At 48.1% G+C, this 12,323-nt stretch overlaps 1 protein-coding gene across 1 annotated transcript; it reads right to left on the bottom strand.

Annotated features, from left to right (window-relative positions):
* Positions 1 to 2,069: 2,069 nt before the first annotated feature.
* Positions 2,070 to 6,337, bottom strand: SHISA3 (shisa family member 3). Its single transcript, XM_055435029.2, has 2 exons — positions 6,054 to 6,337; positions 2,070 to 3,619 (listed from the first exon to the last, which is right to left on the bottom strand). The coding sequence occupies exons 1-2, from the start codon at positions 6,328 to 6,330 to the stop codon at positions 3,180 to 3,182; spliced, it is 717 nt and encodes a 238-aa protein (XP_055291004.1). The 5' UTR covers positions 6,331 to 6,337; the 3' UTR covers positions 2,070 to 3,179.
* Between the last annotated feature and the right edge of the window lie 5,986 nt (positions 6,338 to 12,323).

Here is a 12,323-nt window from a genome sequence, read left to right as displayed (position 1 = left end):
TAGTCCCATTTTATCTAAGTATTTTCTGCACTGCCTTAAATATACACTGAATTTTCCAGGTACATAACTGTGGTGCAGATTTAAAGAAGATCAAACTTTGGAAAAAAATCTCAGTAACAGTAGGACCACTCTGGAGTGTAAACTGACAGTGTTATAAACCTGCGCAGGTCTGGATTGGGAGCTGTCCATCTCAGTGATTCCTGGGTGAAGAGGTTCTCCTGTGAGTCCTGTTAAATCTGCTGAAGCTTTTACATTATGAAATAATTCTCCTTTTCATTCTCCTTTCTATTTACAATTAAGACATTATATTATTTTTAAGTATATGTGTAGTGAGTAATATGATCTAGGAATTTCATTTTAGGACAGTTAAAAGTGAAAGCATTAGTCGCTCAGTCGTGTCCGACTCTTTGCAAACCCACTGAACTGCAGTCCGCCAGGCACCTCTGTCCACAGAATTCTCCAGGCAAGAATACTAAAGAGGGTTACCATTCCATTCTCCAGAGGATCTTCGCAATCCAGGGATCAAACCTGGATATCCTGCATTGCAGGCAGATTCTTTACCATCTGAGCCACCAGCTTGACAGTTAAAGGTATGACACAAAATATTTGTTCTAAGGAGAACTCACTAGATCCAACAGAGTTAATAGTCACTGTCCTGGAGAGAGGCCCTGAGCCTCATGCTTTACTTGTTAGTGGATTGTGTGCCCAGAGACAAAGAAACCTCAAAGCCGGTGTTCCCTTGCTGTTGGAATCTGGTTATGCAGACAGCTCCAGGACTGACTAGCTGTGGGATCATGGGCAAGTTACTTCACTCCTGTATGCCTTGGTTTCCAAATCTATAAAATAGGAATTATAATACCTCCATGTTGCATTGTTTGCTGCGGCGGGGGGAGGGGCTGGAAGAGTTAGTGGATGTAAATATTTAGAATACTGTTTGAGTCATAAGAGCCCAGTAATAATTAAAATAGCAAAGGAGCAGTATGTAACAAACATGAATAAAGCCAGTCTAATGACATAAGAGTGAATTCCAGAGCTTCACACAAATGTTTATCCTTCTACGTTCAGCTTTTCCTCCCTCCTTTCCTCTCCCGCTCCCTCCTTTTTTTCCTTCTTGCCTTCCCCCCTTCCTCCCTCCCTTCCTTCTTATGTTTATTCCTTAATTATTTGGGCTAACTTCGAGTACCTGGATTAGTTACAGGAGAAAGCAGGAGACCAGAAGTCAGAGCTCCTGACATCAGTCTGGGCAAAGACACAGCATCTTCCAACTTGCTTCCTAAACTAGAAAACAAAGAGTCAAGGCCAAATGATTTTTCTTAGGTCAGCGTTCCACCTCTAAAGGATCTGTATTTGATAAGAGCTATTGAGGATGACATACAATAGTATGAACCCACATAAACCTGGGTTTCCAAAGGACACCCAATGGGCCAAGAGGCAACAAAACTGAGGGAGATGGGCCAGGCCAGGGAGACCAGGCAGAAGACTGGTGGAAGGCAAGGAGCCTCTCTGAAAAGGACCTCCTGCTGCTGCTGCTGCTGCTGAGTCACTTCAGTCGTGTCCAACTCTGTGTGACCCCATAGATGGAAGCCCACCAGGCTCCCCTGTCCCTGGGATTCTCCAGGCAAGAACACTGGAGTGGGTTGCCATTTCCTTCTCCAATGTGTGAAAGTGAAAGTGAAGTCGCTCAGTCATGTCTGACCCTCAGCGACCCCACGGACTGCAGCCTACCAGGTTCCTCCATCCATGGGATTTTCTAGGCAATAGAACTGGAGTGGCTTGCCATTGCCTTCTCCGGGAAAAGGACCTCCTACCCCCAGCAAAACAGCACCCTCAGTGCCACACCCTCTTCATGCCACGAAAAGCCAAAATTCAGATTCTTATGAGAAATGTCCCAATTTTTAAATCTATGCAAATAACACATCTAAGGATTGCAGCCCACGGGCTGATGTCTCTATAAAAGTTCACTTCCTTGGCTGCTTTCAGGCGTCCCAATGTAGAAAACAGCTTTCGAACATAATACAAAATTAATGTAGGATTTCTTTCATTTCAAATTATGAAGGGTTAGGTAAAGACATTTCCTTTTATTGAATAGCAGAGAGTACCATTAAGGAGATACAATGAAGCACTTTGATCTAAACTTTCAAAGAGATTTCATGAAAACATAAAGCATTTTATTTATTCTAAAATCCAGCAGGATACATGCCCAAATATTTAGTCAGCAGACATGGAATTCAGTGGCACTTAAGATACATAATATCAGATGATTATAGCCAAAGCTGGACTTTGAACTCCACGCTTATTATTATCATAAAAAATTACAGTGTGACTACTAAATAATTAGTACCATCAGTGTAGTAAATACATTAAATTACACATCTTTACATTTGTACATAACTCATTTTACAAATAAATGTTTTAAGACCCAACTGTTCAACTTTCATTTAAACGCTAAATGTTGCTGAACAAAACGTCTGCAATAAATATTCCCTTGGGCAGGTGGGGGAAATGCTTTTACATAATATCTCTGTTACAATGAATATCTAAGTAAATATTTAAAATGTTAAATTTCTCATGCAGTTATTGAAATCTTCTGTTCTGAAGACACTCTTATATTTCCAACAAAATGTAGCTATTGATTTAAAAAATAACTGTTCTCATGATGCTAATATTATTCCCAGTTAAGTTGCTCCCCAAATTATAAACAGGCTGTTCACTGTCTCTTCAGTTTACTTAGCAGTTACTTTTTTAAATGAACCTTCGATAATTACAATCAGGTACAATTTATTTGCTTATTTATGTATATATTTGTATTATCACTCACTAAAGAACTTATAATGAAAAAAGAACACATAGGCCTATGTAGGATAGCTGAATTGTCCAATAAAACAGCTTTAGCCGATTTGTAACTTTCAAGTCGGACTACTGCATATTTTGAATAAAAGTAGTGTAAGTTGAAATGTAATAGTCACCATGCCTTCAAAGCCAGAAAGCAATTTTCTTAATACAGCCATTCTGTGACTGCAGCCAGGAACCTCAAGACTAAGAGGTGCTGTATTTTCCTTGCGCTTTCCTCCATGACGGTGCCGGTCCAAGTGAAATTTTCTTGGGATTCCTGGTGGCCACGGCAGCAGCATCCACAGGTGTGCCATTGCACTAGATGATGGATCTGTAGCCATGGCCTGTCAACTGGAACTGAAGTCTGGACAGCTCTTCCCGGGCAGTGGGGGCTCCTGCTGGAGCGGGTAAGCGAAGTACTGGGGTGACACCAGGAAACCGGACGGCTGGGTCAAGTGGATTGGGTGGCCTGTGGTGTAAGGTGGGGGTGGTGAGGGCACCAGACAGCCTGGTTCTGCCCGGGCAAAGGAGAACCTGCGGATGGAGCCCCCAGTGGAGCTGGAGCTGGTGGCTGTGCTGGACTGCCTGGAAGGTGCCCTGAGGTTCGTAGAAGTCAAGATCATGGGGAGAGTCTCTGTCTGATAGCTGCGGAGTGAGAAGCGGATTGGCTGCTGCGAGGGTTCCTTAGGTCTCAAGCAGGTGCAGCAATAAATAGCCACTAAAGAGCCTAGGATGATGAAGGCAATGAAGATGGAGCCAACAATCAGGAAGGGAACGTAGACAGGCTCTAGAAGGCAAAAACAGGCACAGGTACTCGGACCAGAGATTCCCAAACTCCGGGCTGCTCACGGGTAGGAGGTGGGAAGTCCATTCAACCACCCTTGTCAGCCCGGCTTCTCAGAGCTTGTTACTAGTAACCTCTGAATTGCAAACTGTGATGATGGAATATTCTTGCTCCTAGCAGGGAGGAAGCAGACTGATACTGTAGATTCTGTTAGCAATTAGCCATCATATTGCACATCTGGAAATCAGAAGGAACAGACTCTATCCTCCTGTCCACGCACTAGAGGGAGGGAAAAGATGAGTTTGGGGGGTTACCATAACACTGGCTTTCAATCCAGGTTTTAGGAGTTTTATCACGGTGGGGTGCTTAAGGACACTAAGGCTGAAAATCCATCTGATAGCCAAGAATCTCCAATCTGAACAAAGAGAGCCGAACTGTTAACTGAAACCCCCAGGATTTTATAAGACTACAGAAAGAACAGTATAAAGAAACCCATAGCAGGCCCCCATTAACTGGGTCTCCTACCGCATCACAAACTGTCCAGTCTGGATACGTCTTTCCAAAAACAACTGGGATGACTCCTCCAGCCGTCACGCTCCTGCCTCTCGATCCCCACTCAAATTCTGGGAAGGTCAGAATGAACTTTAGCTAGACTGCGGTGTGGTCCTTGGTATCGGTGACCCACACTTTCTGGGAGCACACCTTTTTGACAGAGTTAACCCCAGTTCCCTTCTTTCTCTATAAGGCAGACATAATGTTTCCCACCCAGAGGCACCTCCCAAGCAGTCCTCCAGCTGTGGCCCCTGCCTGGTAGAGCTGCCTTGGGATGCAAACCTCCGGCTTAAGAGGTAGAAGAAAGCAAGTCTGCATTGACTAAGACCCTACTGTGTGCCTATTTTGTATTTATTATCAGATTCATGTAACCCTGTGAGGCAGGAATGATATGGTCTAGTTTCCAGATGTGGAAACATATTGGAGTTGCTGAGTTTCCCAAAGACACACAGGCAATGTGACAGGGAACTATCCACCCTAAGATCTGTGGGCTCCTGGGTGTAAGCTCTTCCCGGTGCCACCCACTCTGCCCTGTCTTACTAGAAGAAGGTTAGTACTACTTCTACTACTAGAAGTGGGTGCAGAGACTGCCCCCTCTCCTGCCACAGAGCACTGCGGGAGGCCAGGATGGGGTCCCTGAGGGAGACCGGTTACTTAGCACTGACTCTGCAGAGAGGGCGAGTGACTGTGAAGCCAGTTTGTATTTTCGGAACAGGCCAGGCCGCCTGAAGAGTTCCCTACTTTCCACTGAACATCTTTCCCCCAGAAGCCACTTCCTCAATCCTCTGGATTGGTGTTTTGCCCTCCAAAGTTAAATTCCTTGAAGGTCTAATGGAGTTCTAAGGAAGGTGGGTCCCCCTTTCCTCTGGGTTGTCAGTCTCAGGGGACTGGGGCTCCAGCACCGTTAATCATCTCTCCAGCCTCTCCCGCCTTGCCTCGGGACTGTCTTTGGCCCGCTTGAGACCCCCGCTCTTGAGTTCTGGGGTGTCGAGGCTCTCTCTCGGTTCCCCCCGCCCCCTGCACCCCACCACCCCCCACCCCCGCTCCTCCGATTTCCCGGCTGTAAAACCATCGCCTGGAGCTCTAAATGGTCTCCCTGAAGTTCCAATTCAGGTGAAAAGAGGTGTTTTTTTTGTTTTTTAAGGTGTAAAGTTCCTCTGCTGGGGTTGTGATTTATTCCGCTCTGAAGTAAGCGGAAACTTGACCCGTGTTTTCCGACGTGAGAATAGGGGGCGGGGAAGCCCCTGCGACCCCGGTTTCTAAATACCCAACTGGAGGACCTGGGCATTTCTGAAAAGCGTGACAATAGGGGGTGGGCCGGAGTGGGTAATTCGATGCAGAGAAATGAAAGGAAGTCGTGAGAATGGGGCTTAGAAACACCACCAAACGGCCACACACACACACACAAAAATGTGACTTAAGTTCCTTACCGCCGTGGGGCTACAGATACACGCACCCCCAAGAGTTGCGTTTCCTGCGCCATCAGCACTTCTCAAAGCTCGCGGAGCTCCCAGGGCGCAGAGTAGGGAACCCTTACCACCCGTGAAAACTCAACTCCAGCCTGGCGCGAGCGCCCAGGGCTCCTTCTTTCTCCCCAGGAGTCACTGGGTGCAAGCCCCGCGGTCCTCGCGGTCCGTTGCGAACTAGCTCCTGGGCAGACCCGCGGAGACCGCGTGTGGCGGGAATCCGGACTGCAAAGGAACAGCGCCCCTGACCTGAAACGCGACCACCCACTTCTCCCTTGATCCCCCCACTTCCTAGCGTCCCCTTTGCGCAGACCGGGGAAGGCCTGGCACGCCTGTTTGCGCACACACCGGTCGGCACGCACGGCAGCCCAGCCGCGCGACCGGGCAGGGTCTGCCCCACCTTGGGCCCTTTAACTCACGCGCCGTGATGCCCGGGTGCTCCAGCTCGCCGCGGTCGTTGGTGCAGCCGCCCTGCTCCAGCCTGGCGTCGGCCGCGGCGCAGCAATAGCGCAGCGCGCAGGAGCCGCAGCAGATGGTGGCGTCCAGCGTGTCGAAGTCCTCCGGGCACTGGAAACCCTCGTGGTAGTTTCCCTGCACGTCCACCCAACCATGGCAGTACTCTCCGGGCTGCTGGGCGCCCGCCGGACCCCCGCGCAGCCAGCCCAGGAGGAGGCAGAGCGCCAGCAGCGCCCCCATCGCCGCGGGCGCGCCGGGCGGCCGGGAGGGGGCCGGGGCTTGGAGAGCGAAGGGCTGAGCCGGGGCTCCGCTCGCCCCAAGGTTCCGCCTCTCCTGGGGAGCGGCCTGGGGAGCTGGCAGGGCGGCCAAAACAAGTCCCCTGAGGGTTAGCGGGGGGCAGGGGGGAAGCAGGGGCTGCGCGGCGGGCTCAGCCGGCCGGGCGTCGGCATGGTGCGCGGGGGCGAGTTGGCGAGGGCCCGCGGGAGGCGCCGGCCGAGGTTGCGGCTCGGGCTGATGCTGCGGTCCTTTGCTCCGCTCATAACTCTCCGGGCGCCAGGGGCTCGCCCAGCCCTCGGCCACCTCCCACCCCACTCCTCACGGGAGCCATCGCGTCCGGGGCTGGCAACTCCCGGGCCGCGCAGCACCTGGACTCGCCGCCGTCGCTGGGTCCAGAGCGGAGCCCGAGGCAGGAGAATGTGCGATGCCCACGTGTGGGCCTTCGGGACAGGCGGCCCCTCAGCCCCCGCCCCTGTCTGTCACGGGAGTCAGCCTGCCCCGGCCAAGTACAAACGGCCTCCCGGTTGCTGACAGCTCTGCCTCCACGGCGTCCTTTAAAAAGGAAGAGGGAGGGGGAGGCAGCGAGGGTTAAGAGAGAGTCCGCCTCCCGGGTCGCGCCGCCCGAGCGCGCGCGGCGCGGCTGCGTGCCCTGCGCGCCCTCTGGTTCGTGCGCCCTCCTCCGCCTTTCCCGGCCCACCTCCTCCCCTGGCACTCCCCCGGGACTCGACTCGACCCTAAACTTGGGGGATCAGGCCCTCTCCACGCACACACACACACACCCCGCATAGTCCAGCAAACTCCGCAGAGGGCCAAAGCCTCCGGGTCTCCGTCTACCCACACGAGTTGGCGCGCGAGTGGGGACCTGAGGTTTGCTTTTTAGGGATGGAATAAAAAATGAATTGGGTGGCTGAGGGTTGTCGAATCATCTGTCACCTGTTGCACAGTTCCGGCCTCGTTCCTGGGACACCTGTTCTAAGAGTTCCGGGTGGATGACATGACTTTTAGGGCCCTCCACATTTGCGCAGCGTTTTCCCCCTCGGTTTCCACTTTCTCCAGAAGGGGCGGCACGTTTGACAAATGCGCATACACTCACACTCTCCCCCGTCCCCCTAACCTGCGCGCCGCCCGGGTGAAAAATCGAGGGTCACCTCCGCCTGCTCAGGGCAACTCACAAAACCTCAAAGAGCACAACTTCTCCATTCGTTTCCGCAACGGATATAAAAGAACAAAATTAATGATAACTGAGCAGATCTGAACTTCTGTTCGGGCAAAGAAACACATTTATTTAAATGATGTGTCCCCCGTGTGCTATTTTCAGGGGCACTGCGCCTTTAGCCGGGTAAGTGCCCTGTGAAACTGGCGTTATGTGAAACCTGGGCTCAACTCAACAATTTATTTTTACGGCATCCTGAACTTCCTCTCATCATTTATTGGTTCGTGTGAATATGTTCCGCGTATCTCGACCTATTTGTCAAAGGAAACGCTGAATGCCCGTGTCACTGATTTAGATGTTGGCAAGTTGAGTGAAACAAAAAGACAAAGTTTGCTGCTCACCAGCCATGAAAGTGTGCGGTCAAAAGCATTCACCACGCTCGCGGCTTCCCGAGGGTCCTAGTCGGTTCATAGATGTTTTGTTGTTGTTGTTGTTCTGTAACTCAATAAAACGGTTTCTGTTTTAAAATATAAGTTCAAGTATATTACAAGGAAACAGTCACTTCTGATTTCTGACTTTAAATATAGGGATTAGCATTTAGTTATGAGAATATAAAAATAATGCCCAACATTTCAGATGTTAGGTAGGACTGTGTAAATATTTAACTTTATTGCTCTGTTAGACATTACGTGGGACAATAATAGGCTATTTAGTAAAACCCAATTAAGTTCCGGCTTTTATCTACAGACAATGAGACAGTCTTTCTTGACTTAAAGAACTTAAATAAGCATATGGGAAATTGTTTTTGCAGAAATTTCTTAGGTACTGTGTTTTTACTTACAAAAAAGAAAAGTCCTTGCCAGACTTAAAGAGTTTTTTTTTAAGGAGTGTTGTTTGGATTGTATAAATCCTGAGCAATTAAGGAAGAAAGTTGTGTGGAACCGCAGCACCAGTGAGATATAATGATCGTGATAAGATGATAAAAGTACAAAGCCATGTTTACTGCTAATAACTTTCCCAGAACCACACCTAATAATATTTTTGCTAAATTTAGAGGAATTTCATGACATCACAACTACACACAGTTCTGCAGCAACCTCTGCTAGTCCCCCAAGGGTCAAGTTTCTCTCATTATCCAGCTGTTCTTTGATAGCATTAATATTTTAGGGAATGATTTGTTGGCATGTGCCTCCCAATAATTACATTCTCTGTGCCACATTGGGATTCTTTTCCTTAGGACACTGGCTACATATAATTAATTCCCTCATTCAAAGCTCCTGCCTATTTGACTTATTTAGAAAGCATTTTACTCAAATTTAGTTGGACATTTACTCATAGAAAATAACCACACCTCCAAATTACTTGATACTCCTTAGATCTGATGTGTGTGAGCGTGAAAGCAACTGTACACATTCTTGCTTTTCTAGGTCTTGATCCAAAGCACCTTTAAACCATCATAACAGTCGGCTCAGGGGGTTTGCACTGGGGGAAAAATGTGTTTGGTTCCTTGTTGTAGAAACTCTCTTCAAATTGCACACTTACAAATTTCTACTGCAAAAGTGATGCTCTCAGAATGCTCTTTGAAACAAGAAGATAACATGCACTTCCTTTGGGGTTTATAAACATCCAAGATTGCTGTTATTTTGTTACTACTTGAATAGTAAAGGAAGATTAAAAAGTTTTCATAGACCCCCCTCAAAGACTCAAGGCAGAGGACCTAGAGATGGCAAATCAAATCTGCACCATCTGGGGTGTCATGTAGAGGTTTGGGGAAATTCTATATTTTCGCTTATCGCGGTAACACAAATTCCACATTTTGGTGAAGAAAATAATCATAAGAGATCATTTCCTCAGCTTATAGTCTCTTGTGGCCCTCCCTGCCTCCGGGAAATGGTATAGGAAATGAGTTAAATGATATGATGTCTGGGATTTGCTTTAATAAACGTCAGAGAAAGAGAGAGTGGGAAGGGGGAGAGCAAGGGGGAGAGAAAGAAGCAGGGGGGAGAAGGAGATGGAGAAGAAAAGAGAGAGAGGGAAAACAGAGGGAAGGAGAGAGAAAGAGAAGAGGGAAGGAGGAAGAAAGGGGAAATTAAAGTTAGGGGAGAAATGACAATGTGAAGACAGAATAAAGCAGCTGAAACACAATAGGCAATGTGTTGATAATTGTAACTGGGTGAAGGGTACTTGCAAAATTGAAATGCAATTCTATTTTTATGCATGAACAAAAATTACGTATTTTTTTAAAAATTTAATAGCTTGGAATCGGTAGCAGCATGAAATTGGCACCAGACCATATTTTTCACCTTTGTCCCTTTCATCCTCTTTGTTTTATGTTCTTTGAAGCAGAGTGAAAGATTTAAGAAAAGCAATTCAGAGAAGTATAGAAAAACAGGGCAAAATGGATGCATCAGAAAGGATTGGGAACTAAAATATCCTAAGGAAAGAGGGAGAAAAAGCCAAAGGAATGCAGAAGTGAAAAAAAATAAAGAATTTTTACCAGACAATTAGCTTTGGCTATGGAAATCCCCTCCAGCTCATGGGCATTGAATCCAGATATGAAATAGGAAACAAAAAGGTTTTCAACCCTCCCTCAAGGTTTTTCCTGAGTGATGTATTATCTCTACCCTTCCTTTCATTACTTTGCCTGGGACTTGGAATTCTCTTCCTTGGATTACTTACTATAAATCTCTTAATCCAGAACCCTGTCAATCTGAGATACTAAAAAGGTACATTTTTCTCAAATTTGCTTTGGCACATATTCACCACTAGAGAATATGAGGTGCCCAGAAGTGTACTTTCAGACACCGCCAGCAGCCCAGTCCCAAGCTGTGGCCTCCCCCTGCATGTTTTTGGCCTCAGTTTGTAAAGAGGGGATTAGACATCAGGGCCCTTAGAGCCGTGTTTCTCAAACCGTAACATTCATGCGAATCACCTAGAGTGCTAAGATGCAGATTTTGATTCCCAGGGTCTGAGAAGGGGCTTGAGATTTTGCCTTTCCACCGAGCTCCCGGGTGATGCCGGAGCTGCTGTCTGAGGCCCAACCCCTGCACGCTCTGGGCCTCCTCTGCCCTTGCCCCCACCTGCAGGGGGATGAATGAGTGAAGCCAACGAAGCAGGCCCATCCAAAGCCCGTACCACCCTCTGGGCCTTAAGCACTCCCTGTTCAAACAGACCCAAGCTGGCTCCTAGGGTTCGCAAAAGCTGCTTGTTAAGGCAGGCTGTGGTAAGTTGCTTCAGTCGTGTCCGACTCTTTGCAACCCCATGGACTGTGGCCCACCCAGCTCCTCTGCTCATTGGATTTCCAGGGCAAGAATACTGGAGTGAGTTGCCATTTCCTCCTCCAGATCTTCCCGACCCAGGGATTGAACCCACATCTCTTAGGTCTCCTGCATTGGCCAGCGGGGTTCTTTACCACTAGCACCACCTAGGAAGCCCCAGAGGTAGGCGAGGGTGTCCAAACATGGATTTTAGAGGCCCCCTGCCGTGCAAGATGGACTCTGGGATGGGATGGGGGAGGAGGGCAGGCAGATTCAGGCTGGTAGCCTCTACCAGGGCCCTGACTCACACATGGTAGAGGAGGCCTGTTGTGTGGCACAGCCCAGGGACTCAGTAAATAAATAGTCATAGAGGGAATCAGTGAATGATCGCATGAATGATGAAATGAATATTTTCCTTTAGTAACTCCAAGCATTTACCACACCTCATGGTAATTTTATGACAGGCCAATCCATCTTTTCAGTTGGCTTGACCTCCTTTTTCATTATTGTGTCCTGGGATCTAGCAGAACACCTGGTACATAGTGTGTGCATGCTCAGTCGCTCAATAGTGTCTGACTCGTTACAACCCCAGGGATTGTAGCCTGCCAGGCTTTTCTGTCCTTGGGAATTTTTCAGCAAGAATACCAGAGCAGGTTGACATTTCCTACTCCAAGGGATCTTCCCAATCCAGGGATCAAACCCGGGTCTCCTGCATCTCCTGCATTTGAAGATGGGTTCTTACCACTGAGCCATCTGGAAAGCCCTTGGTACATAGTAAGTGTTCAGTATATGTTGAATGAATGACTGCAGGTAAGTGGCAACCGGCAAGAACTTGTGACAACTGAGTGATACCCGTTTCACCACCATATAAAGTGAGTGGAAGCTGGATTAGTGGAGAGCAGGGTGAATTTCCCAGGCAGGGACTATCTGTGGAGTCAACTTCTGGTGATTTAATTGTAAAGGTAACTCATCAAGACCTACCCAGAGTGTCAGCACTGCCTAGAATAGGGCAGTCACCAGCCAGTTGTTCAATTGCTAAGTCATATCTGACTCTTTGCGACTCCATGGACTGCAGCATGCCAGGCTTCCCTGTCTTTCGCTATCTCCCAGAGCTTGCTCACACTCATGTCCATTGAGTCAATGATGCCATACAACCATCTCATCCTCTGTCCCCCCAGTTCTTCTCCTCCTGCCTTCAATCTTTCCCAGCATCAGGGTCTTTTCTAATGAGTCAACTCTTCGCATCAGGTAGTCAAAGTACTGGAGCTTCAGCATCAGTCCTTCTAACTGGTTTGATCTCCTTGCAGTCCAAGGGACTCTTAAGAGTCTTCTCCAGCACCAGTTAGAAAGCATCAGTTCTTCAGCACTCAGCCTTCTTTATGGTCCAACTCTAAAATCCATACGTGACTACCAGGAAAACCACAGAACTATGATGCAGAAAAAATCAACCAGCACAATAGAAAGAACATTCCAGCTTTGAGTCAGAAAAGTCGAGTCTTGAGTGTGCCTCTCTGATCACATGACCTTCAGCAAGGTCATTTTCCACT

Source organism: Moschus berezovskii, chromosome 5, assembly GCF_049115385.1.
Source record: "Moschus berezovskii isolate FMDL1 chromosome 5, NW_MosBer_1.0, whole genome shotgun sequence".
In the NCBI taxonomy this organism is placed as follows: Eukaryota; Metazoa; Chordata; class Mammalia; order Artiodactyla; family Moschidae; genus Moschus; species Moschus berezovskii.
This window is presented reverse-complemented; position numbering and strand designations above follow the sequence as displayed.